Source organism: Brachyhypopomus gauderio, unplaced genomic scaffold (genome assembly GCF_052324685.1).
Source record: "Brachyhypopomus gauderio isolate BG-103 unplaced genomic scaffold, BGAUD_0.2 sc160, whole genome shotgun sequence".
Taxonomy (NCBI): Eukaryota; Metazoa; Chordata; class Actinopteri; order Gymnotiformes; family Hypopomidae; genus Brachyhypopomus; species Brachyhypopomus gauderio.
In genome coordinates, this window is record NW_027506981.1 from 55460 (window position 1) to 82488 (window position 27029).

The following is a 27029-nucleotide window of genomic DNA, read 5'->3' on the forward strand; positions in this document are numbered from 1 at the left end:
AGAGGGAATCACGAAATCGCAAAGGATTTCTCTACACAGAACGGTGATATCTCTGTTAACGGGGTTGATATTATGGAGAAAAAAAGTAACAATGTTGTTATAAGGAAGCTGATATAAAAAAAATCCACGTCATTACTTCTGGACATAGACATAACAGCCATGTGATTGGGACTCTTTCCTATAAATGTATTATTACTAACAAAAAATAAAGAGCTGCTTTATACTGCATAGATTCTGTCCTGTTAATGGTGTTTTGAGCAAATACCTCGATACGAGTGATGCATGTGTCTTTTGTAAAGGATCCAACGAACCCCTTTTTTTCTGTTGTGTATTTTCACTTCTTCTGCACTGAAAAAAAAATGACTCTTTGAATTTACTTAATATTTTTTCGTCAAAGGGTTGCATGAAATTAAATTCAGAGATATAATTTGAGTAACATTTATTCTTTACATATAAGTATTGTCAGCTTAATTATATTTTGTAGAATTTACTTCAACATTGTAAATCTAACTAAATTTAATCATGTTCATTCTACTTACATTTACGGCATTTGGCAGACACCCTTATCCAGAGCGACTTACATTTTATCTCATTTTTATACAAGTGAGCAATTAGGAGTTAAGGGCCTTGCTTAGGGGCACCTCAGTCATGGCCTCAGGTCTGAGAATTGAACCCACGACACTCCGGTCACAAGACCAGTTCCCTACCGCCAGGCCATGACTGCCTTTTCATTTCATGGTATACAAGAAAAGTATAACGTTTTTTAACATTGCTTATTATTATTACAGTTTTTCTCAGTCGATTCGGTTCATTTCTCAGATCAGAATTGAAATTCTCAGAACAGTTCATTCAGTCTCCACATCTCCTTGTCACTTGTGCACATCATAATTGAATTTCTCCTTGTGTTTAACATTTTGCAAATGCTTTTGTACATATTGCAAATGGACATGGACAGTTGTCTGTTGTTTTTTACATTATGTGTTGCTTATGTCATGTTTATCAAAATGTGTTGTATGGATTGTCTGTTGAATTGTCTTACCCTCCCAAACATTTAGTCTTTAGGTCATCGCCTAGGTCATTATATGCAAAAGTGCTGAACATGTCATAATCTCTAAGGCATCATTTTACATTTATTTATTTAGGTTATTTTTTGTTACATTTTGTTAATTTATCCTAATTTGATTAAATTGTTTACAAGTGAACATTCAGTTACAGTAAGAAAGGGAATTGGTGAAGGCTTAGATCAACCAATGGTCTCAACCATAGGTTAGAGGTGTGTCTCATGAACCTTTACTGTAATTGGCAAACATTTATAGACGCTAAACACTGCATTATCACAAAGTCTCATAATGGAAAGACAAGGCCATGTACAGGGTGAACAGCAAATAGGAAAGTAAGACTGTGTAGTGTAGAGAGGTAAGACTGTGGTGTAGAGGGGTAAGACTGTGTGGTGTAGAGGGGTAAGACTGTGTGGTGTAGAGGAGTAAGACTGTGTGGTGTAGAGGAGTAAGACTGGTGTAGAGGGGTAAAACTGGTGTAGAGGGGTAAGACTGTGGTGTAGAGGGGTAAGAATGTGTGGTGTAGAGGAGTAAGACTATGGTATAGAGGGGTAAGACTGTGTGGTGTAAGGCTGAGGGGACAAAACAGTGAAATAAGGACAACAATTGTGGACCATGCTTGCTGGGTGCAGCCGAATATTAGAAGAACAACTGTGTCTTCAATCGTTCAAACATTTCATAGAGAAAACATGTATTTAATTCAGAAATGTGCTCTCTGCTGTAATGCTGCACATTGACATACATTCTGACATGTTATTCAATTACAGTATTTATCAGAGGTGGGACCAAGTAAGTGTTTTGCAAGTCTCAAGTAAGTCCAAGTCTTTATCCTCAAGTCCCGAGTCAAGTCTCAAGCAAAGACAGTCAACTCAAGTCAAGTCTCGAGTCAAGACAGGCAACCGTCAAGTCAAGTCCCAAGACTGAAACTTGGAATTTCAAGTCCTTTCGAGTCTTTTTTTTTTTACAGGCACCAACGCTTTACGAATGCTACGCTGATGCGTTTCTTTACTCGTTTTGTTGGTGTCCGCCAGCCAAAAGATGACAGATCATTTACATTTTATCTTCTCTTAATTACATAAATGTACTTAAACAAGAATGTTTCGTTACATCATTTTACACGAAAATAGCAAGCTTCATCGTAAGCAAGATGCTGTCATTACAAATGGTTATTCTAAACATTTGGATAAAATGTTTAAATATAGACTAATAAAAGGTTAGGGTTATTTTTTCATTGTTTTCTGTTATTGTGGGGTCACGGTGTACTATTGTTACCTGGAGATTCAGTGGGGTCACATATTCTGATGGCTGCCGTCAGAATTGGTGACCCCAGTTAAAAAGGCTCACCTGTACATCCCATTCATGATTTCTTTGTTGGCTGCAATGGTGAGGGGATGGTAAATCTTGTTTAAGTACATTTATGTAATTAAGAGACGATAAAATGTAAATATAAACATCTGTCATATTTTGGCTCGTGGACACCAAAAAAAACAAGTAAAGAAAGTGCATCAGCGTAGTTTACGTAGCATTCGTAAAGCGTTTGTGCCTCCAACAGAAACTGTGAAATAGCGCCCCCTGTGGTCACAAAACTCGACGGTCACAGAATCTGGTGTAACACCGGTCTGCGTCAGAAGGACGGAAATGAAATGAATGGGGCGAACTTTATAAATATTAACATGCGTTTTAAAATTTAGATTTGGGGTAAAAAAATCAAGTATTTGCAAGTAAACAGGTTCAAGTCCAATTCAAGTCCCAAGTTATTGGTGTAAAAGTCCAAGTCAAGTCTAAGTCTCTGAATATTTTTTCAAGTCAAGTCAAAAGTCTTAATATTAATGACTCGAGTCTGACTCGAGTCCAAGTCATGTGACTCGAGTCCCCACCTCTGGTATTTATTTATTTTTTGCATTTTTGCATTCTTATACCATATAGGATATCAAGAGAAGCTCATAGTGGTAGCAGAGGTTCCATTTTCACACAGCAAGAGGAGGCTGTATGTGCTCAGGTTGTTTTGAATGTGTAGAATAAGTTTCTAATTTTGCAGTTTTTCCAGTCAGTCTTTTCTGAATTTCAATCAGATTTGTTTTTGTCAATAAATTCCAGTGCGAACAATACCGTCAAACAATATTGCTGTACAAATTTGATTCCAGTCTAATTTCTTGCTATCAGTCTCCCACATACAGTCATGTGAAACTTTGTGTTCCATGTAAGTTTGTATGTGTGTAACATGTATTTGATATACCACAGAATGTGCAGCGTTCTTGAAATCAAAAGCTTAGCTAGTTTCCATCAGAATATGCAGTCTACACTGACTGTGACTTATAGTTGCACTGACAACATGACTAAGTATTTTGACTGCCTTGTTCATATGCAATGGCACACAGACTAGATATTCTGATGGCACTGACAAATTGAATGACCTAAATATTTGATTTTGGGGCAAAAACAAAGAATTTTGAGTGAAGTATCTGCTTTTGCAGGTATTTCATTGAGTTTTGCTGTTTGCACTGTTTTGAGAAATGCACTAGTTGTGATGCCAATGTAAAGCATGATGTGAGAAATAAACCAAACCGACTGGGAAAAACTGTAAGTTGAAACAAAAACACATTTAAATTGAGAAAACTTTTTACTAAGGCCCAAATTTACTAAGGTAATGAGTTACTTTTATTATAAAAAAGTTTATATATTACTTTTTTGAACAAGTAGTGAGTAACTATAACTAATTACTTTTTAAAAGTAACGTAACACTGATACATACATACATAATTTTTTTCTTTTCAGTTAGGGGTATGTTCAGTTAATTTGAGCTGCTGTGGGTGTGTTCTTCAGAGTCATGATAGAAGCAGAAACACAAATGCAGGTGATAGATAGATAGATAGATAGATAGATAGATAGATAGATAGATAGATAGATAGATAGATAGATAGATAGATAGATAGATAGATAGATAGATAGATAGATAGATAGATAGATAGATAGATAGATAGATAGATCAAATGAAATCAAATATATTTGTATAGCGCTTTCACAACACATGTTGTCACAAAGCGCTTTACAGGATTTACAAGGTTAACAATACTATGGGTCCAAATCCCTAATGAGCAAGCCAAAGGCGACAGTGGCAAGGAAAAACTCCCTAGATGGTGGGGAATAGGAAGAAACCTTGGGAGGACCAAGACTCAAAAGGGAACCCATCCTCAATTGGGCGGCCCGTTAACACACAAATTACACAAAAACAAATTATACAGACAAATACACAAGTTACAAACAAATCACACAATCAGGCTAAGTATAATGTAACTAGAATGAAAGTTCTGGGTTGATATTGTCAATGTAAATGTCTTGTGATGAACGCCAGGTTTTCATTCCGTGTCGGAGTGATGATACTGGTATTGTAGGCTCCAACTGCAGTGTTACTCCCCAGGTGAACCTCGGAGAAGAAAGATATGTGATGTGGTAAATATGTAACAGATTATTCAAAGGCCAAACTAAACAGATAAGTCTTTAGTTGAGTTTTAAACATTGAGACTGTGTCTGAGTCCCGAATAGAGGCAGGAAGATTATTCCACAGTTGTGGAGCTTTAAAATAAAAGGCTCTTCCACCTGCTGTGATCTTTTTGATCCTAGGAACAGTTAATAACCCTGCGTCCTGCGAACGAAGTGAACGTGCTGAGTTGTAATGATCAATAAGTTCACTAAGATACTCTGGAGCTAGCTAGCTAGATAGATAGATAGATAGATAGATAGATAGATAGATAGATAGATAGATAGATAGATAGATAGATAGATAGATAGATAGATAGAACGATAGATAGATAGATACGCACACTCACACCTGCGTGGGCTCACACTCAACAGCTTCCTCTCACTTGCGTCCTCTCAACAGCGTCCTCTCACCTGCATCTGCTCACCTGTGTCCTCTTACACTCAACAGCGTCCGCTCACCTGCGTCCTCTCACACTCAACAGCATCCGCTCAACAGCGTCCTCTCACCTGCGTCTGCTCACTTGTGTCCTCTCACACTCAAAAGCGCCCTCTCACCTGCGTCCTCTCACACTCAAAAGCGCCCTCTCACCTGCGTCCTCTCACACTCAAAAGCGCCCTCTCACCTGCGTCCTCTCACACTCAACAGCGCCCTCTCACCTGCGTCCACTCAACAGTATCCTCTCATCTGCGTCTGCTCAACAGCGCCCTCTCAACTGCATCCACTCACCTGCGTCCACTCAACTGCATCCGCACACCTGCGTCCGCTCACCTGCGTCCTCTCACACTCAACAGCATCCTCTCAACTGCGTCCTCTCACCTGCCTCTACTCAACAACGTCCTCTCACCTGCGTCCGCTCACCTGCATACACTCAAGAGCGTCCTCTCACCAGTGTCCTCTCACCTGTGTCCTGTCACCTGCGTGCGCTCACCTGCGTGCGCTCACTTGCGTCCACTCACCTGTGTCCGCTCACCTGCGTGTGCTCACCTGTGTCCGCTCACCTGCGTCCGCTCGCCTGCGTCTGCTCACCTGCATCCTCTGACAGCGGAGTGAGAAGCAGTGGCCCAATCTCTGGTTCAGGCTCGTCAGGCTCTTCCCTCTTTTCCTCCAGGTCCAGGTCGGCCTTTTCAGCAAGGTTGACCCACGTACAGCGACCCTAACAGACACACACACAAAAGAAGAAGAAAGAGAATTCATCAACAATGTTCATCACAGCCTATTCAACAGCTGACCACTAGCCAAGGTAAGATGCAAGAATTCACATGTTAGATTTGCAGCGCTAGGTCACCTGCTTGAGGATGTGCTGAGTATGGTGCACCCAGGCAGACAGCGAGTCGGCCATCTCCTGCACGGGGATGCCCTCAAAGTTGGGATTCTCCTTTACGCTGTCACGCGCTCCCTCCTCTTCCTCCTCCCCCTCTTCCTCCCCAAAGTGGTAGAATCCCAGGGGGCTGACCTGGGTGCTTGCCGAGATGCGGGCGATCTGGGCTCGCAGGTAGTTGGCCTCATTGCCCGGGAATGGTGGGTAGCTCACTATGGGAGCATCAAGCCGCCCGGTGAAGAACTTTCGAATCTGCCGTGCGACCATGATCTGAACTGGGGTCACGTTGGGAAGGCGGACCTAGGGCAGACCCAGCTCTCGGCACACAGAATAAGTGAATTTGTTTGTGCCGGAATGAGGGGGCTCTTTGGGAACCACGGGGGGTGGCTTGTAGGTTGACTTAGGCAGAGTGGATCAACCTAATGTAATCATAAGTGAATAAAAACAGATTAGGATCTCTTAGATAGGATATTTCCTGATATTTCCTCTCTTTAATAGGTCTAACCTATGTGCCGGTCAAACCAGAGAGAGAGAAATGGCAGAGCTGACGGGGTATTTAACACCTGGGGACCACGTACTTTAGACACACCCTTACTTCCGTCAAAGCAAGCTTGTTCCATGTGTTGCCAGTGGTACTGCCACCTGCTGGTTTAGCATGGTACCTACACCAGCTACATCCAGTGGATCCGACAGCAGAAGGTCAGACCTGGGACCAAGATGGAGGCGCTGCAGAAGTACATACAGCGCAGAGATGCGGAGAAGAGCAGCCGGCCAGAGACACGCTCTGTGCCTGCTCCGGCTACAGTGCCCCGTCTCCCAGGTTGTACAGTTTGCATGTGTAGAGACGTGTGTGTGTGTGTGTGTGTGTGTGTGTGTGTGTGTGTGTGTGTGTGTGCACCTGCCTCCAAGCACAATTCTGTCTGATAACGTGTTTCTTGTGTCCATACACAGGCTTGTCCAAGCGCCAGACTTCCACAGCCAGCCGCAGCACACAGGATCCTACAGACGCAGAGCTGCTGGCTGCGTCAGTGGAACTGGACGTTGAAGGTGAGTTGTCCTGCAGGTTGGACTGAGTGAAGTACCCTAGTATTGGTACATATAGTATTGAATGTCTTGTTGTTTGGCCTTAATTTGTTTAGTTGTAATGCAGCTGTATTGGAAAGGGAATGGAAGTGGTAAGGTAGGTAATGAAGGGTGGTGGTGCTAGAATAGTCATTCATTCATGCTGCACCTCATCAATCTTCATAATCTTTAACTCAATAATTGCATGATATATAGCACTCTACTTTTGAGGGTGGGGGGTCATCTCTGCTTATGTCATTAACATAGTAGCTGCACATAATGACAAACTTTCATCAGACTTTTCAGTAGCGCTCGGTGCTTTTGGGTTTATTGGCTGTGTCGGTCGTCCATGCAGGTTTACGTACGTTAATGCTGTTATGATGTTTCTCCCCTTCATAAGCTCATTAACGCGTGTCCTTCCAGCAGTCCTTCCTCTGCCGTCCCTGCCCCACCTCAGCGCTCCCTACCGACGGCTGAACCGGAGCAGCAGCCTTCCCAAACGCAGCCAGTGCCCACTGCTGAGGCGAGCAGCCCAGCCCCAGCCCTGGGGTTCTTGTTGTAGATTCAGTGAAAATGCGAAGCCCGTATTCTTAACATCTGTCTGTCTGTCTGTCTAAGGTGCTTCTGCCCGAGGGCTGGAAGCAGACGGTGCCCAAAGAGCAGCATCAGTGGGTCAGCCGGGCTCTCTTCACCAGAGATCAGTCTGGGAGGCTGGCGCTGTGGTGGTGGCCTCCCGGACCCCGGCTGGTGTACACACAACCTCCATCATGGCCAGACACCTTCTCCCACAGCAGGCTGTTCCTGTGGATGCCCCACCGCATGTGGGCGTTCAAGCTGCTGTGCGTGCATCCCGAGTGCCGTCGGCTGGGCCATAAGTTGACGGCCTGCGGGACGTACAAGACCGTCCGGAGGGTCTTGGACTTCAGCGGCTGGTACTTCATGGCCACCGAGCACCTGGAGTGCCGCCGCTGTAAGAAGAAGGTGGCGGGATGGTCGCAGGACATCCTGGATCAGCTGGACCCCCTCCATCGGGAGAAATTCCCAGCGATCCTGACTTACAGGTGAGCGTGTGTGCACTCGATGAGTGTGCGTGCGTGCGCATTTGTAAGCTTGTGAGAACTTGTGTTTGATTGCTATGTGACATGTGGTTTTCTGTGTTTTTGCTTTGGCATGCTGTAGGCTGTCCTGCGACAAGGAGGTTGTGAGCTTGATGTGAAGCTGCACTCTCTGGAACAGTGTGACCTGCTGTACCAGCATCTGTGTGTCAGGCACAGACAGCAATGGCTGACCCAGTCCTCCGAGTACCTCTCCGTGCTCAAAAAGTGTCTGGTCCCGGGCCCTGACCCCAGCACCATCACCCACCAGCTGCCCCCGATGGTGCCAGTGCCCTCTCCAAAATGGATGCTGACAGTATATGCCCAGTATGTGCGGTCACGGCTTGAGGAGACGAAGGCCAGGGTCACCTCCATCTACGGAGCCGTATTATTGAGTTTTGCCTGGCCCAAGACATTACAGGCATACAGCAGGCCTCTGAACTTGCCCCTCTGATCCATTTCACCTGTGCACTTAACTACTCAATATGCCAGGTTTCCAGTTAGATTTGAGGCTTAAAATGATTCTGGGCCAGGCCAAAAACAGGTTTCTCTTACATATAGGAACTAGTTATGTATGATGCATGTGTTATTTGTCTGGCCCGACGCCTTATAGGCATACAGCACACCTCTGAAATTGCCCCTCTATTTCAGTGCGCTCTCTGTGCACTTAACTACTCAATATGCCGTGTTTCCAGTTAGATTTAAGGTATAAAATGATGTTGGATCAGGCTAAAATCAGGTTCCTCTCTTAGGGAGTGACCTGTTCTTCATGATGCATTTGTTATTTCTCTGGCCCACCATCAATAAGGCTTTCAATAATCCTCTGAAACTGCCCCTTTAAAATGCGGTCACCTATCTGCCCACTGCTCAATATGCCATGTTGTGTGCGCTGGTATTTCTTCTTCCGATTATTTGTGTTCTAGAACAGCATTTCTGTGTTTTTAGTTTTCAAATCTAAGAATGTTTCCTTACGTTAGAAATGTTGACGAATTCAATCATCATGTACAAACTGCATACAATTGAAACGACTTGAAAGAGAAACCATTTTACAAATGAAATGCTTATTATATTTTTATTTTTTACATTCACAAAATCAGTATGGGAAACAATAACCTCTTAAATGTCTGCTCCTACGCTCGTTTAATGTAACGTTTAATCTATCGCTTTTAAACAAAGTGCGCAGCAAACACGCATCGTGAACATAACCTTTTTGAATAAGTAACCAACTTCAGCCGCCGAATATGGAGCTGCGAATAAGTAACCAAACGAATCTCAAACTGCGAATAAGTAACCAACTTCAGCCTCGTCGGCTACGGGAACCACGCAGCAAACTTTATTTTTGGGCGAAAATTGCTGTCGTCTTCTCTCCCCCTTATGACTGGAATCCGCTCATTGCTCCAACAGCCACTGCGAATTCTTCAGAACAGCGTGATGACTAAACAAAGGAAAATGAATTAAAAACAAATCCCTTCATTAAAAGTGCCGATAATCAGCAGGCCTACCTTACCTAACCAGGTTGTTCTCAAACGGCAAATAGCAACTGCCCACCCGTGGTAGATATCAGCACAGTAATTCTCATGACGCGCCCACCGAACTGCGACGAAACAGCAGTTAGTTCTCAGCGCACAGCACTTACTGATAATCAGACGCCAAAAGAAGCGCCATACCTCGACGGTATTAAGCTGGTCCAACAACGATAACTTGCCACCATTAGAGGTGCTGGGGGAAACCTGACAGCAGGGGATCTGCCCACATAACCACACCCCCGCTATTTATAATACCAGGATAAACCTACCCCGCGATTCACACGGCTCCACCATCATTTGCAATTAGGGAGGGAATTAGTGAGATTGCCCCAAAAAATCTCACTCTGCCACACATACATTTTTTCTCACCAAAGAGAAAGGCAAGAGACGTAGAAAATAAACACCTGAACAGGGTAAACGAAGATGAGGTGGAAGGAGAGAGAGAAGAGAAGGATAGGATGGAAGTTGAGAGGAAGGAGTTGGAAGGAGAGAAAGAAGAGAAGGACAAACTGGAAGGAGAGAGAGAAGGGCAACAAAAACATGACAGCGATAGAATACAAGTCCAATGGCATTTAGCTATAAGGTGTATTTAAGACACAGTTTAGACATCTTCAAATAAATAAAAAAAATTCATGTTTGCTTAAATATGAGTAATTGAGGAAATTTGTAAGTGTGCAAGTGTGATGAGATGGGGACAGAGTTTTAATATTTTGTGTCTATTGCTAAATTCCAAAATTAAACAAATTAATCTAAAAATACTCCCCCAGGCTAAAATGTTAGTGTGTGTTAACACAGTCTGATGGGGGTGAATAAACAATAAAAAAAAAACAATAAAAACAATGTCCAGCACCTTGTTTGAGTGCCATGACCCTATTATTACCACATTTTGTTTATTCACACCTTAGCTCAGTCCATAGATTTTCATGGGTAAGTTTTTCTTTGAATAGTTTGTTCTTGTACAAATGCTTCCTGCACCGCAACCACTCTGACACAGTCAAAAACTCTTTGCTTTCTCTCTCAAACATCTGCCATTCATCACTTGTTTCATTTGATAATGCCCACCTAAAGTAGTGTTACCATATCTCCTATTACGTTTTTAAGTTTATTACATTATATGGCCATTTATTCCTAATATGAACTGTTTCCCAAGAAACCTCAAATGCAAGACATTGATCGCATGAGATTAAGTTTGTCTGTATGAGTTTGTAAATGGCAGCCCGTGCCCTTTTGTAGTGTGTACATACTATTTCTCATCAAACTGTGATGTGATTAAATTCAGAATATATGTTGCCACCCCTCAAAGATTCCTGTCCCCCCTCTCACCACCCCATAAATATTTTTCTAGATCCGCCCCTGCCTGCTTTGTAAATATTCTGTAAGTGAGAGAACTTTATATTAGTAACAACTTTCTTTCAATTTGTGTCTTGGTTTATCAAAACATAGCCTTCACATAATGCCCTATGCTCAAATGGTCTAGTATGCAGATGACCATGTGACATTTGGCCAAAACCAGGAACTAATCTTTAGTGTTTGTAAATCTTGAACCTTAAGTGACTTTTTGACTTGGTTTCATGTAAATGTTGATGTGATGAGCCTTCCTAGATAAAGACTGCATCTGCAGTGAAGAGGACCAATTCAGCAGTGTTTGTAGAGGAGGCTATACAATAAAGTAAGACTTCATGTTAGCAAGATATTTTGGATCTTAGAGAAAAGTCCCTGTTCTCCTGTAACCACAGCCATGAGGGAGTAGGCCTCAGTTATTCCCAGAAACGTTCCCATTTTTAAGTTTCTTAATATGTTACTGTGAGGCTGTTTTGCTCCCGTATTGATTTATGTGTCACACACAGAAATACAGAGATAATGTAATGTCGTTTTTGTGCAAAGCCAGTTTTTAAAACCCTAAACACAGTAGGACCAACCAAAGTTTTCCAGTGGCCAATGGACAACAGAAACAAGGTTTGCAATAGCTGACCTAGTCTGCTGACTTAAACTCCATTAAAAGCCTCTTGGAATTAAGTGAGGTTCACAATTTAAGATCAAGAGTTTTTAGCCATCTGGAGATATTCTTGATCAAGGACTGGTCTTAAATTCCTTGCTATATGTCTCATGCTTCATTATAAATAGAATGACGTGTGAGGATATGATGAAAGTAGGATGCACAAAGAATACCTACTCAATGTGTTGTTTTTTCAAAATAGCCCTGCCTTTTCCCTAAAATACATTACTTTTATGCATTACTAGTCACCAGACACTGATCATTAATTCAGGAGTTATAGTCTTAAGGATTTACAAGATGTTGATGGATAGTTTTCCTAGTTTACAAGGTTGATGTCAACGATTTGACCAGCAGGGGGCAATAAGCCAACTCACCACGGAGATGTAAACTTCTTCGACGTAGTGACGTTAGAGGTGGAGCTGATTATTTGAAAGTGGCGGGTGCGCCGGGAGGAAACCGCTACAGCGAAGAGAACGACACCGTTTAATTCACTTCATAAATATACCCGTGTTTCGTGACAGCACGTCAACATATATCGTTTCATTATTTTGTTCGCCTAAATTGTGTTTTTCGTCTCTCAAAAAAAAGTCGTTTGGTGCGTTGCCGAATTCACAAAGAGAACAAAAACGTTTCCTGGTTGTGGGATAACAGTCCCGCCAGCGTCTCCAGTCACGTAAGTGGCGATGCTACCCGAGCTAGCCGCGGGCTAACGGGCCACCCGCCGGTCAGCGGGGCGCGCTGCTCGTCTCCGGCTGGTTGTGTCAAACGCTGGTTAATATTGTGATTCTCTGCCCTCAGCATGACCAAGGAGGACGAGAAGGTGATCCCGGTCAGAGTGGCGCTTCGCTGTCGGCCGCTCATCCCCAAGGAAGTCGGCGAGGGGTGTCAGAGCTGCCTGACGTTCGTGCCCGGGGAGCCGCAGGTCGGCTCCAGCTCCGCTTCACTCCACTTTAAAATATATTCTTCTAGTTTTTACGTTTAAATTTGTTTGTTTGTTTCAGGTGGTGGTCGGTAACGATAAAGCCTTCACGTATGACTACGTGTTTGACCCGGCCACAGAACAGGAGGAGGTGTTCAACACGGCCGTGTCGCCCTTACTGTGTGGACTCTTCAAAGGTTCAAATAAACTCTGAATAAACCAACTGAATTACCTCAGAATTGAAGCGGGAACATTATTATTTTCTATGTTCTGTGTGATTGAATTGTCAGGTTATAATGCCACTGTGCTAGCCTATGGCCAGACAGGCTCAGGGAAGACCTTCTCTATGGGCGGCACGTATACAGCAGAACAAGAGCATGAACCCACTGTTGGGGTCATCCCACGTGTGGTCAGGAAGATATTTCAGGAGAAAGCCAAGAGGACAGAGACCGAATTTGTCATTTCTGTCTCTTATCTTGAGGTAAATGAAACGAAGCCTCTTGAAAGCATTTGTTGTTTACTTTTGTAGCCTGTATTAATTCTTGTAACTTACAACTATGAAATGCTACAAATGGATGAAGTCGTTTTGGTGCCTGTGCTTGCTTTGCCATTCAGATTTACAACGAAGAGATTTTAGACCTGCTGTGTATCGCAAAGGACAAATCGGTTATTAATATCAGGGAAGACCCCAAGGATGGCATCAAAGTAAGCAAATTTAGTTAGAAGCTTACAGTACTCATTAATATATACATTATGTCCAATACTTAAAGCTGTTATTTTCTGTCCCGGTAAATTGCTGTGGTGGTGCAGATCGTAGGGCTGACGGAGAAGAACGTGTCCAGCGCGGTGGAGATGGTGGGCTGCCTGGAGCTGGGCAACTGCGCTCGCACTGTGGGCTCCACGGCCATGAACGCCGCCTCCTCACGCTCTCACGCCATCTTCACTGTCGTCCTGGAGCAGCGGAGAGGGGCAGACAAGTGAGCTGTGGGCGGGGCCTCGGGGTGGGCGGGGCCGCGGGGTGGCAGTAATGTGCGGATGGCCGCCTGGGAATAATCAATGTGAATAAGGAAGTTGGGGGACTGAAAAACTGCGATGGTGCGAGGAGGAGGACTTGAGAGTGCATCTTGATTGACAATGTGTCCGTGTGCTTTTACAGGAACGACACCGTTATCTCCAAACTGCACCTGGTAGACCTCGCCGGGTCCGAGAGGCAGAAGAAAACCAAGGCAGAGGGCGACCGACTCAAGGAGGGTGAGTTTAAACACGTGGAATACCGCTAACGGCTTGGGGTCGTTCTGTGGAGTCCTCACGCCAACGTGACCGCTGTGTCGTCCAGGGATCAGCATCAACAAAGGCCTGCTGTCGCTGGGCAACGTCATCAGCGCCCTCGGCGACGAGAGCAAGAAGGGCACCTTTGTGCCGTACAGAGACTCGAAGCTGACGCGTCTGCTGCAGGGTGAGCGTCTTCACCGCTTGGTTCTCTAGCTGGGAAAGTCGTTGCTGTTTTCGAGGTGTTGGGTCTCGTGATGTCCCCGCCGAGATCAGGGGGGAGCCCGTCCTACAAGCTTCTCTGTGTCCCGACTCCTGTGCCCCTTTCGCAGACTCCCTGGGTGGGAACAGCCACACGCTGATGATCGCGTGCGTCAGCCCCGCCGACTCCAACATGGAGGAGACCATCAACACGCTGCGCTACGCCGACCGCGCCCGCAAGATCAAGAACAAGCCCGTCCTCAACGTGGACCCGCGCGCGGCGGAACTGAAGCGCCTCAAACAGCAGGTGTGGGGGCTTCTGGAAGTTCTGGGTGGCGGCGCATGTTCCGGATGCGGTATCGGAAACGTGCAGTCTGTATTTTGGGCGCCGCACCTCCGCCTCACGAACGCTCCGCTTTGTGCCGCAGGTGCAAGAGCTTCAGGTGATGCTGCTGCACGCGCGGGGGGGAGTCGCCCACGTCCTCTCGGGGTATGTCGTCTAGTCCCGCCGTGGCCCAGCCGATGGCCCGGCGCGTCACGGCAGGGAGGGCCCGGTGTGACGGGAGTGTTTCCTCACCGCTCTGCTCTGCCCCCCCCGGCCTGCAGGTCGGAGCCGGCGGAGAACGTGGCCAAGATCCTGGAGCAGAACCGCGGCCTGCAGGAGGAGAACAGCAAGCTGAGCCGCGAGCTGAGCGAGGCGGTGGGCCAGACCGCCCTCATGTGCGAGAGGATCATCGTGGTGGGTGGCTTCACGCCCGCTCGACCTCCACCGCGGTTCGGTGCTGGCGGGACACGCTCGTGTCTCGCGTTGTGGCTCTGCCAGGGTACCCGCGGGTCCTTAAAAAGTCTTAAATTTAGTTTTCCATATTCAAGGCCTAAAAATGTCTTAAAATGTCTGGAATTTTATGAGGGGAGGCATTAAATTATTATAAGTGTGTGTTGTTCTGGCGCAATGTGAACTTAGCCGAATCTTGCGCTATTGCAGAAAAAAACCGCTCCAGGGTCCTAGTGCTAGACTCCTAGCGTTGGAGTATATGGCCTCAACAACGTCAACATTTTTCGTTCGACAATGGAGCTGAAACGCACAACAGTTCTGTAATGCGACCGTTTCCCCTACAGAGGTGGACGCTTACACAAATGTGTCGGTTTTCGTTCGATCACCCACTGGCACCTTGAGTTACTCGCATTCCAGCATTTTTGGGGGCAAACTGAAAATATGCCAAATGTAGAGGTAGAATCAGTTGCTTTCTTTTAGTCTGTTTATTCAGAAACAAAACCCTAAGCACAGATGGAAATACAAACAACAGCAACCCTTTGGCTTTAGCGGTGTTAGGAGGCAGCCTGTCCTTGGTGGGCGCCGTACTAAGATGTCCGTGTTATGGGCTGTTTGTTCATTTTGCCGTTTCTTGTATCTGGTTTCTCGCCGCTTCCTAGACGGAGCAAGCCAACGAGAAACTGCAGAGCAAGCTGGAGGAACTGAAGGAGCACGCCGCGTAAGTCCCAGTGGTAATAATAGTCATCATGGCAAGATGAAGCCATCTCCGGTGGTGGTAGGTGGTCAACGCGGCTGTGTTCGGTGCTGGCCACCTTACGCATCTTCTGCACAGGTGCAAAGTGGACCTTCAGAAGGTGGTGGAGACCCTGGAAGACCAGGAGCTGAAGGAGAACGTGGAGGTTATCCGCACGCTTCAGCACCTCATCCTGGAACTTCAAGTGAGGGCCGCCACCTCTCGTCTTCCCCGCCACGTTGACCTTTTGACTTTTGAGACCGTGACTTTGAGACTCGTGTCGTGCGTCCTTCTCCACAGAACGAGAGCGTGGGGATAGCCGCCACTATAGACGCCATGACATCGGGTCATTCCGGGACCCTGGAGGCCGAGCCGGAAAGTACCGGCTGCTCACCCTCGGTACGTCTCGCACAGTGAAACCCACCGCTCCGCATACGCCTACTGCCATGGCCATTTTGAGACCTCCTGTTCTCTTACAGACCAGCAGCACAGACCCCCAAACCAAAGACTCTCCTGAGGCCTTCACTACCCAGCATGCTCTCCGGCAGGCTCAAATGTCCAAGGAGCTGATTGAGCTCAATAAGGTCCTGGCGATGAAGGAAGCTTTTGTCAAGAAAATGTGCCAGAATGACAGTCACTTGGAGCCCATGCAAACTGAACATCAGGTAGATGGACTGGTTGCTTTTGTTCTTTTTACTTGCTTTTCTTTTCTTTAGTTTTTTCCTCACAGAGTAACAGATTATGGCCTGCGTGTTATTGTCTTGCCTCATGTTTAGTATTTGGCAGTTTCAAACCTTAAAATTTATTGTTACATTGCATTAACATTGCCCAAAGCCCAAACCTCCCTGACAATCTTTGATGGTGATTTAAAATTACTTTTAAAATCACAGTTGAGTTAATAATAGTGCTGTGGGGAATTCATTGAAATTCTTGATTACAGTGTGAACATTTATCGTGGAGATGTTGCTTGCATTCAAAAAAATCTTTGGGGTAGTATGTGCAGCGCTAGTTTGGGCAGGTGGGGGCCCGTGTCTATTACTGTGGTATTAGCTGAGCCTGACGGGTCTCCCCTCCCCCTCAGGAGAACATCAGGAGCCTGCAGGCCGAGGTAGGATCCCTGCAGAAGGAGAAGGAGGATCTCATCCTGACCCTGCACACCGCTAAGAAAGACGTCAACCAGGCAAAGTGAGTCCCCGCCCCCCTCAATCTTCATTTGAGATGAGTCGAGCCGCGGTTGGTTGGCCTAATGCCGCCTCCCCCTGCTGGAAACCCCTCCCCCGACGCAGGCTGAGTGAGCAGCGCAGGAAGAGGCTGCAGGAGCTGGAGGCCCAGATGTGTGAGCTGAAGAAGAAGCTCCAGGAGCAGTCCAAACTGCTCAAGCTCAAGGAGACGTCGGTGCGCAGCGTAGCCAAGCTCAACCAGGAGATCCAGGTGTGTGTGTGGGGCTGTGTGTGTGTGTGTGTGTGTGTGTGTGTGTGTGTTATTCACTGTATATGGAATCAAATAAAGTATAAAATGTGTGTGTAGGCTATGAAGGCCCAGCGGGTGCAGCTGATGAGGCAGATGAAGGAAGACTCGGAGAAGTTCCGCTTGTGGAAGCAGAAGAAGGATAAAGAAGTCCTGCAGCTCAAAGAGAAGGTGGAGTTTCCTCAATGCACCAAATCAGAGATGCTGAGCTCTTTCAGGCAGACCAAAGGTTCTCGGTAGACTACCCACCATGTGCGTGTTTCATTACGTCACGTATTCAACAGGAATCGTAATTCTCCCCCTGATTTTTCCGTCACGTAGGATCGTAAGCGGCAGTACGAAATGCTGAAGCTGGAACGAGACTTCCAGAAGCAGGCCAACGTGCTACGCCGTAAGACGGAGGAGGTAACTGGCTTCCCGACGTACGCGGCTAGCGGGGACGTTCGATGGGTTCGCTCTGGCAGTCGGGTCGCTGGGTTCGCTCCATTGGCCCGACGCGTACAGTAATCGAGTTTGTTTGCTCGACCTCAGGCTGCCGCGGCCAACAAGCGCTTGAAGGACGCCCTTCAGAAGAGGAGCGAGGTGGCCGAGAAGCGCAAAGACGTCCAGCATCGTGGCATGGAGGGGATCGCCAGCCGGGTCAAGGTATGCACAGCACCCGGAGGGGGGGCGGTAAGCGCGCGTTTGGAAGATGCGTGGGATGGCGTGTGAAGACCTTTTTCCTTTTCCGCACATTTAGTCATGGCTGCTGAATGAGGTGGAGGTGCTGGTGAGCACGGAGGAGGCACGTCGGCACCTACAGGACCTGCTGGAGGATCGCAAGATCCTGGCTGAGGAGATCTCGCAGCTCCGGCAGCAGATGGAGTCCGGGGAGAAGCCCGTGGCTAAAGTCCGGGTGAGCGGCACCAGTTCATTTGTGTCGTGACGAAGGTGATTCGCATTGTGAGTTTTCCAGTGAACACACGGGAAACGGTGTAGTTGGGCGAAAACTCTGCAGGAAACTCGAATCCTGACTCCATCTGAACGTCTCGTCCTCTGGGTCACGTTTTGATGTACGGGATGTCTCTGACTGTGCGTGTCACTCCTGTTCTCCACAGCGTCGCACCCTGACCATCTCTGAGCTGGAGGGAAAAGCTGACCTGGAGGCCTCCATCAGCAAACAGGTGGAGAACTTGGAAACGGAGATGGACCTCAGGTCAGCCACATGCAGAACCCTAGCGTCCATTAAACTAAGCCCAAGAGCTCCAGTAATGCCTGTCGTCACCTTTGACCCTGCTGGCGTTGTCCCTCGAGTGTGTGGGAATGTTCTCTACGTATCAGCCCTTCGCGTTTCATCCGGGTTCTCGCACACACAGGAGTGCTCAAATAGCGGACCTGCAGCAGAAGGTTCTGGATGCTGATAACGAGGGGCGTGTGAAGCAGCGCTGGGACTCCATCACCACTCTTGTGGAGGCAAAGAGTGCCTTGAAGATCCTCATGACTGAGGTGAGGGCTCGGCCCGGTCCGCACGCACACACATCGTCCTTTAGCACACGCGTCTTTCCAGTGACCGCACATACACTGGCACCTGCCTTAAGTCTTGCATGGCACCTCGATTGCAATCTTATGGTCCATGTTGTAAGACGTATGACGTTCTACAGTTAATAAAACCTCTACTGACGTGTGTGATCGTTCGTTCTACTGCTTACACAGTTGTGCTGTGTACCGATGGCCTTCATACCACCCGCGTAAAAGTGAACCGGTCAGAATGGACACTTGACCAAAAATGTTCCCTGATTTAAATGGGCATTTTTATTGCATGACAACATAATTAGTTGAAAACAACCTCGGTTGCTTATCTTTCTGAGGTTAACACAAAGTGCCCAAGAAACATGATGTCCACTGCTTCTCGGTATTGGTTGATTCTTGGCATTGGATCGGTGGCCAAAAAAGGGGGTATGCATGCAATCATGTCACAGTGTCTGCTTACAGTAAATACAGCCACAACTGGGATACTTGAGTGGTACAAATCGGGCGGTACAATATACAGCACAGGCACCTGAGTGTTTCTGAACCTGGTGGACATTGACGATCTCTCATTCTAAATGACATTTTAACAGTATGAAATGACTAGTTCCCCAGTGAGGAACAAAGTCTCAAATGACTTTGTTCCCCTCATTGATCTTTATCGTTTCCAAAGACGTTTGTAATGTGTGCTGTTGAAATATGTCTTGCTGTTTCATGTCGAGTCACAATATAGGAGCTATTCATGCACAAGTCATGCTAACTCCAAAAGGGGTCACAAATGGTTTCTTGTAGCAGAACTGTTTAGATGAACATATAAGGCGATATCTAACACAAATTGCAAGATGTTTTGTGTTTTTGTTTTTTTTTTTTCTCCCCGTTTCTAAATACATACATATACAAAAATATATACATTTATTTTTAAAGAGAATTTCTAGTCTTCAAACCTGTCGTCAGTATCCAGTACCTACACAGGCTTTGACCACATCGCGCCAACCTGAATCCTGAATCCAACGATTCCCGAGCACTGACTAACATAACGTACTCGCGAGCGCAGGTCATAGCGTCCAAGACGGCGAACGCCAAGCTGGAGAGCGAACTGAAGCAGGAGCGTGGCGGCCACATGGACCTGCAGAAGCTGCTGTGTGATGAGAGGAAACTCATGTCCACCATGGACATGGAGCACCAGAGCCACCTGGTGGAGCTGGAGCAGCAGCACCAGGAGAAGGTACGGAGGCCACGTGCTAAATGGCACCCCTTGCATTCTCTGGTGAACATCTCACCAGCGTAAGTGTGTGCTTCTGTGTGTGTGTGTGTTCGTGCATTTGTTCGTTTTCTAACTGTTCCTCCTGGCTTGGCCCGTCAGGTGCTCTATCTCCTCAGCCAGCTCCAGAACAAACCCATGGCAGAGGAGCAGGAGAACAAGCAGGAGACGTCCAAGAGGGAGAGGGAGCTGCTGCAGCGCTTGAAGTTCCAGGTAGAACCTGACGCACTAACACCCCCCCCCCCCCCCCCCCCCCCACCACCACCACACACGCACTCATTTAGCTGACCAGCTCTTCCTGATTAATACACCAAGAAGTCATGGAGCACTAGACGATAATATTATAGAAGAGTCTACTCACATCCAAGATGCGCAATTTTTTGACAGGAGGAGGAGATTAAGAAGATGCAAGAACTTGCTGAGCAAAACCAGAAGCTCACAGAAGAAATTGAACAGTACAAGCAGGTAGATCAAACCCCACAGGTTCCTTTGTTCACAGAGTTCACATGGCTGTCCGTTCCAGACTTAGTCAAAGCTTATTCTGACTGTCAACAGAAATTACTCCTGACTCAGCTGACCGTCTCAAAGAAAGTGAATTCCACCGTCGTCGTGTCCCCGGACACGTCGTTTGAATACGTCCCTCCGAAGGTGAGACGCCAACTCTGCTTCTCGCTGCACCGTTACACCTCTAGGAACACGGCTGCGTTTTGTAAACCCGGTACGGTGCTGGAAATTCAGGCCTGTCCGCATTGTTCCACTGGAGTGTGATTGGACAGGCTGACATGTTTGTCGTTCGTTTTCCGTGGCCTCTCGCCACGTTCTGAGTGGTAACGCATGTACCGTCCTGCCCATTTTGCCGTCGTCTTCGTTTGGAAGGCAACTGCACCTCATGTCGTCAACCCCTGGTGTACTGGTTTTTTTAGTGCGGTCTTCTTGCCAGCTTACCTCTGGGTGCTAGGCATGCTTTGAGAGAAGGCGTAGCTTCCATCAGTCGGCACCTCTGTATCTACTATGTGTAAATGGCCATGGTTGCACATTGGCACACACTGCCACAATAAACCTGCTTCACAACAATTCTTGGCTCTTTTGAATTCAAATAACTTAGTTGGCCATAGGTCCTTAAGGAATGTCCTAGAGCCATGCATTATTCCAACATGCTTGTGTAGACCGTTTTTTAATTCCCATTGTACGATGCCCCTTCCCACAGCCCAAAGCCAAACGATCGTCCACAGCGCGAGTCCCTCTGAAGGAGCCCACCATCGACCTGGACGCACTCGTGTCCTCGTCCGAGTCTGAGGAGGAGTGGCGTCCAGAGAAGGAGAAAAACCATCGAGGCTCCAAGAAGTCCAAAATGACCGGGGTAACAACAACATGGCTGACACGTCACGGCTGCATTGACCAATCAGAAACCGTCCACCGAAAGGACGCAGCCAAAGTTCTGCACTTTTATTTTGGTAGCTAAGTCAGCTTTTTCTCCCGAACTGAAGCGTTTTCGGGTCGCGCGTGTGTTTCCCCCCCGTACAGTGCGCTTGTAAGGGTCGCTGCATCAACAAACTGTGCAGCTGCCGTAAAGGGAAGATGACCTGCGGCCAGAACTGCCTCTGCGACCACGACAGGTGTCGCAACATGGAGAGCGGCGACGGCGCGGTAAGCGTGGACGGCCGTTCTCGCTCCACCGGGCGCCTCGCTTCTTCGCTGCTCCATTTCTTGCATCGATCTCGTGTTCTTCTGCGTTCCAGGACGTCGCGGAAGTAAACGTGTCCAAAGAGTCCGTCGCTATTCCTGAAGACCCCACTGCTGTAAGCCCTCGGGATGCCACCTTCTTCAGGCCTCCTTGTGTGCCACCAACTAAGAAGGTAAAGCGTTTGAGACTGATGGCGTAGTCTTCTGTGTGGATCACCAATGCTACAATATGATCACGCTGCCTGTGGTGGTGTCCATGTCGTTTGTACCGTGTCGACGCCAAACCAGGTAGCATAAAAGATCTGTGACCGCTTCATGTTTGTTTTTTCTTCTCCCTTCCCTGTAATTGTCAGGAAATTGGCGACATGAGCCACCTGTCCTCCGTTTTGAAGCTGGAGAAGAAGCCCGTCCCGGCTGACAGCGACGGTGACGATGGCGAGGAGCCCAGCTTCCTGAAGAAGAGCAAACGCGGACTCAGCAACTTCAAGAACAGCTTCTTCTCCGGCTGCACTCCCGTGCGCGAGGAGTCCTAAAGCTGAGGCTCCTTATCTGCGCTTTTACCTGTTTGTTTTGTCTTTTGTATGTGTATTTTTGTTTGTTGTTTTTACACATCTGTCAAATAAAGTTTGTCAGTGTTCTTTCAGCATAGCTCCGTAGGGTTGACATATATGGATTCTGACTGTCTACCATCCTGTAGCACACAGTGGATCCTAATGTTACTGGTTTGATTAATTAGAATCAGATACTTTTATGGACTTAACGGTGTGGAAGTAGAAAGAATTCTGTGAATTCTTTTTAATGACCAGATCTTTTCTTCGAGATCAATAGTAGCTTGACTTTCTATCATTGAATGTCCTGTAATTCTATTTAGGGGTGTATCCTCTTTTTTGACTCCAATAAATAAATTTCCAACTAGAACCAGCACTGATTCTAAAAGCATGTCTTTATAAGAACAGTGCTATAGGTTATTGTCATGAAAGTGAACGTACTTCCACTAATTTTACTGAACACTAAGTGACCACCCAATCCTTGCGAACGTTGGTGTAGCGCATACGCTCCTTAGTCAAAAGGTTTACATGAAAACACCGACTTTAACCTTCTAACTCTGTAATGAGACTTTTCAGTATTGTTAAACCCAAGTGCTTCAGTCTCCAGTAGAGCAGTCTCCAGTAGAGCAGCTTTAGAGTAGAACAACATTTGCAGTGTTCTGAAGTAGTACAGCCCTGATTATGTTGGATATGTTTGTGGCTCTTATATTGTTAGATTTATTTTTAATGTGCAAGTAACAGATGAAATGAAGAAACTTCCTACAAATCGTTTTAAAAATGCAGTCAGACTTAAGACCTTAAGTCCGAAATGAACTAAAGGCCTATTTTTAGATGCGAAGCAACTCGTGCAAATGGATTGCAATGTGATTGCAAATGAGATTATAACTCACTCATGGTTAGCGTGCGGGAAATCCTCCACAAGGTGACGCTACTGGCTCTCCAGGGACTTTTATGTGCTTGGTAGTAAGATGTGACTGGTGCTTTGCATCACTGTCACGCTGTGGTCTTGTTTTTGTATTGGTGGCTGTTGAGAAGAGGAATGAACACTGCTTAGAAATGGTAGATAAGTGCTTAATATAGTTGAGTCTTTTTCTCTTGAATAAATTAATTGCAAAGAGCCATTCTATCTTCTGTGCAATAGATCTGTAGTGGTATGTGAAACATTGAGATATTGCACATGGGATCAATTTGAACTCGCCTGTCTAAAATACCTAATTGCTCTCACTTAAGCATTAGCATAATGTGGGGGGTTTACAATAAATATGTCCAGAAAGTTCCAGAGTTGTATTTGATTTCTTACAGCTTCTGCATTAATAAAATTATTGTGTATGACTTTGGCAGTGTTTGCATGAAAAACACTAAACAAAACAATAACTCGTACAATAAAAGATGAATGCAGTGAAACAGTTTGGTGCTGGATTCTAAGCATTTCTACCTGCTGCAACTCCACTGACCTTAAACACTGGTCTCTCCACATATAGAATGCAACCAATGCACATGCACATATGGGGTCAGGCACAACATATTTGGGGTCAGGTGCACAAGTCAAAAAAGATGGCAGACACCCATCACCAAAATGAGTCATAAAATAAAAAACAGGATATTTATTTTTGTTAACATCTATACACATCTAATCAAACTGAAGTTGAATGGAGCAGTAGCATGTATATCAAGGAGTAGATGTTTCATATCCTCCTTGGTGCCATCTGTGAACATTCGTATGACCTCAGTGTGGATTATTTGTATGTTACTGAATGGTGAGCAGGATAAGGTCAGTCTGCCTTCCCAACAGAGTCTCCTGAGCCTGTTTTGAAAATGATCTTCCCACTGAAGTTGTTGTCACTGGCAGTGTTGTGTAGATTTTTACCATCTTCACAAATGTTGGAAAAACGAGCTGGCCACTGTTTTCCTCCTCAATGATGAGGAGTTCTTGTGGGTTCCTCGATGGAAAGCTGGAGTGAAACGCCTTTACGTTTGTCTTCAGATCGTCCTCATTTTTCTCATAGAAATCGCAAAGAACACGGGCGGCTTCCTCTGCTTCTGGATTCAGGAAGCATGTCCAGTTGGCACTCACTGCTAGAGAGTGAGAGGGCCGTATGATTGTGCCAGTAGGACTTCCAGTGATGCTCCTCTGGAACCTCCTGTTGAGTTCTGCAGTCAAGGTATAAATAAATGGATAGTACACATACGTCCTGTGGTGTGACTCCACTGAGTCAAACTCATCACTCACTTGTGCTGTATTGGAAACACACTGGCCCTTTAATTTTCCTGGCTGGGCACTACGGTAAGTAAAGGAGTCTCTATTGAGAGTCTGACTCCTTTTAAGCACCCTGAAATATCTCAGAATCAATGTGTTGCATCAGCACTGGGAGACACTCTAACCACACGTTTCCAGAATTCCACCACTTTTGGAATGAGCACCCCTCAGCATTTTGGGGTAAACCATATCCGGTTTACAGGGCCCAACACTGCAGCACATAGCAGTGTAGCTCTCATTTCTTTACTGGTAGATGGACTAATCCAGTATAAAAGAGCTGCTACCCTGAACCGCTTGTCATGGTTCCATTACTTTCTGCTTTTGTACCCTTTCTTTTCTCAGCATTGTGCTGCAAAGTTTGTAAATGAGATACATTTATGTCTTATAATAATCAAGAGTGACTACTGAATCTGCATATATATGCTATGCGTTATGGATGTTCTTGGTATGAAAAGGCAAGGCAAGCATAATGTTAAAAGTGGTGGTTAAAAGACACTTTTCTCATCCAGGGCAAAAGGGGTTTGAGTAGGGGTCTATCTGTGCACGTGCCTGTGTGATGGTACATAGATCAAGTGATGTAGATGTAGATCAAGATGTGTGCAGTTTTTTTTTTTTTGTGTGTATTTTCTGTTTCCTTTTGAGTTTGACGCTCCAATCAAACATCAACATGCGGCTTGAACGTGCATATCGTTTGTGGATGTCCTGACTCACTGACGGATGTATCGGTCCCTCTCAGATTGCACCCACCGGGCCTGTGCCAGGGCTATATTTGAAAACATGCGACCTCTGTTGCAGAATCGACGATACGCTGCAAGAATCTAAAATTGGGATGAAAGAATCTGGTCCCGTTAACATCTCTTACATCTGCAGGGGTCATACAGTTACCCATGCTTGTATGGCTCATGTGTACCCATAGGACGGTCTGTCACACCGACTGAGGAAGCTGGTGTAATGCGGACTAAAGCTGGTCTAATGCGGACAGTTGCACGGTAAGAACGGGACGTGTGATCCATATCCGTTAAAGCTGCCGTCGAAATGATTGACCATTTATTGTAATTCCATTATTGTAGGAATTATTCCAGATGACACTTTAGCAGTCTGTTATGTGCTACAACTGTGGTGCGCCGTACACAGCATGAAAATGACAAGACATCTTAGCTTACAGTTTAAAAGGGGATTTAGGGTGTAGGAAGGTACCACACAAGACACAAGTTAGGGATCATTTTATTTTGCCCGATGCTGAGTCGGAAGTAGAGCAACGTTTTAATTTCCCTATTTTATAATTACACAAATTACGCCAGTGTGTTTACTAAAGAAAACTGACTGACAGAATTACTAAGCAAAACAAGTTAAATAACTCACGCACTCTGGTACGTTAGATACGTTGCGATTAGGTATCTCCAAAATAATCTGTACAACCTGCTAAAATTAGACACGTGCTCCCTTTTATGATTTAGATCGATTTAACAAAAGTATGAGCACACTTGATTTAAAGGAAGATTCACATCTCCGTAGGCTTTTGGAAACATGCTTAGTGTATGTCTCCGGCCTTATATAATTTTATTATAAAAATATATCATCCACATTAACCAATATAAACATCTCCTGTATGCATTTAAGATGACATTAATCATCATAATAACATATTTACCACCACATTAGTGCCAGTGAGTCCACAGCCCTTCTCTCTATAGCCTGCTGTATTCTAACGGGAACTGAAATAACGCGAGACTCAACTCTTAAAGGGGCAGTAACCTAAAATATATTAATCAGCCAGCAAGTAAAACTCTTAAGTGTATGCAAGTTGCACACATATTCTCTCACACGATTACAGGAATAAACGTCCTGTTTAAATTGACGTGTGCATATCATGAATAACAACAAACCGCATGGGGCACTCTTTCGTGTTGACACCACAGTACACTGCTACGAAGGCAGTTTCCTTGCGAAGCAGCCGCAGACGCCGCAACCTGATTGATATCTCACGTCTACCACTAAGCTTTGTGTAAACCGTAGATCCTAAATTTAAATTCGCTAGCTAACGAAAACAATGTATATTGACATTGCAGACAGTAAGTCTGAGAGTTGTATGTTCTTTCACAGTAAACTCGTGCCTTAGATGAACTGTTCCACTGATATTGTCGGAGATTAAATACATTAAAAATGTTTTTTTTTACTTACATGTTAAGTCATTATTGTGAATTTGCTTATCATTTGTAAGTAAACGCCATTCAATTTCTCTATATTTAGCTAGTGATATTAATATTCAGTCTCACTATATCATGGTGTCACTTCATTTCATAGCACACGGAAATTGGAATGTAGCCCAAAAAATTAACATGCGTGTTTGAACCAAGGAGACCCTTTCTTAAAATGCCAAGATTATTTAGAATAACTGGATACATATTGGGTTTGCAAGGTCTGCTGAAATCTCTTGGGTAAAGATTGCAGGATTAGGCTAATATTGTATTTGTGTATGTTATGATAAGCATATGTGTAGAGTAAAATGCCACCTGGAGTACTGCAAAAAGGAAAAGATTATGTTCGTGGTATGTTTTGTTTTTCTGTGTAAGAGTCTTTAAATTAGTAAGCATTAAGGTTTGGTCATGATCTAGTATATTGGAGCTTGGATCCAGTAAAACATGGTAAATGATAATTTATGTTATTTGACTGTTATAGTCAAATAACATAAATTACCATTTACCACATTCTACATTCTAATTATAATGCATGATATCAATTCCTTCGTGTTCATTAGCACCCTGGTCTAAATACAGTCATTGAAAATATAGCTTTCCTTTAAAAACGTGTCTTGTGGTGACAAACAGCAAATCTCTGCAATGGAGCATATGCATGTAGCTATAATACCTGCACT

At 45.5% G+C, this 27029-nt stretch overlaps 3 protein-coding genes across 6 annotated transcripts in view; 2 read left to right on the forward strand and 1 right to left on the reverse strand.

The window, feature by feature from the left end:
- Positions 1-540: 540 nt before the first annotated feature.
- On the reverse strand, positions 541-25859 carry LOC143501193 (radial spoke head protein 6 homolog A-like). Of its 4 annotated transcripts, none has more exons than XM_076994770.1 (5): positions 25806-25859; positions 22788-22921; positions 5825-6276; positions 5566-5692; positions 541-4482 (listed from the first exon to the last, which is right to left on the reverse strand). In XM_076994770.1, exons 3-5 carry the CDS (start codon positions 6122-6124, stop codon positions 4466-4468), a joined length of 444 nt encoding a protein of 147 aa, XP_076850885.1. In that variant the 5' UTR covers positions 6125-6276; positions 22788-22921; positions 25806-25859; the 3' UTR covers positions 541-4465. The 4 variants fall into 4 exon arrangements, with proteins under 4 accessions (XP_076850885.1, XP_076850884.1, XP_076850883.1 ...); XM_076994769.1 differs by adding an exon at positions 11910-11994 and having other exon boundaries at positions 541-5692; XM_076994768.1 differs by adding an exon at positions 23765-24048 and having other exon boundaries at positions 541-5692; positions 25806-25854.
- kif4 (kinesin family member 4) lies at positions 11942-21997 on the forward strand. The gene is made up of 31 exons (XM_076994762.1): positions 11942-12208; positions 12334-12457; positions 12537-12651; positions 12745-12935; positions 13070-13159; positions 13265-13431; positions 13611-13705; positions 13791-13910; positions 14056-14231; positions 14353-14414; positions 14531-14663; positions 15359-15417; positions 15532-15637; positions 15733-15831; positions 15912-16097; positions 16514-16617; positions 16719-16863; positions 16960-17070; positions 17221-17304; positions 17431-17544; positions 17639-17794; positions 17997-18094; positions 18255-18384; positions 19460-19630; positions 19769-19879; positions 20054-20131; positions 20222-20314; positions 20874-21026; positions 21191-21313; positions 21406-21522; positions 21703-21997. The coding sequence occupies exons 2-31, from the start codon at positions 12335-12337 to the stop codon at positions 21880-21882; spliced, it is 3690 nt and encodes a 1229-aa protein (XP_076850877.1). The 5' UTR covers positions 11942-12208; position 12334; the 3' UTR covers positions 21883-21997.
- ammecr1 (AMMECR nuclear protein 1) overlaps positions 25054-27029 on the forward strand; it is a 40890-nt gene continuing 38914 nt past the window's right edge. Inside the window, exon 1 of the mRNA XM_076994764.1 lies at positions 25054-25143. The gene's annotated coding sequence lies outside the window, so the exon portion shown is untranslated. The remainder of the gene's footprint in view (positions 25144-27029) is intronic.

Bases quoted from the DNA above. Each gene is read 5' to 3' on its own strand.
- LOC143501193 (XM_076994767.1), bottom strand. From the start codon at position 6,124: ATGGTCGCACGGCAGATTCGAAAGTTCTTCACCGGGCGGCTTGATGCT. The intron at 5,693-5,824 runs GTGACCTAGCGC...TGTGTCTGTTAG, and splicing joins CTCAGCACATCCTCAAGCAG to GGTCGCTGTACGTGGGTCAA.
- kif4 (XM_076994762.1), top strand. From the start codon at position 12,335: ATGACCAAGGAGGACGAGAAGGTGATCCCGGTCAGAGTGGCGCTTCGC. The intron at 15,418-15,531 runs GTAAGTCCCAGT...TCTTCTGCACAG, and splicing joins GAACTGAAGGAGCACGCCGC to GTGCAAAGTGGACCTTCAGA. The intron at 18,385-19,459 runs GTGAGGGCTCGG...TCGCGAGCGCAG, and splicing joins TGAAGATCCTCATGACTGAG to GTCATAGCGTCCAAGACGGC.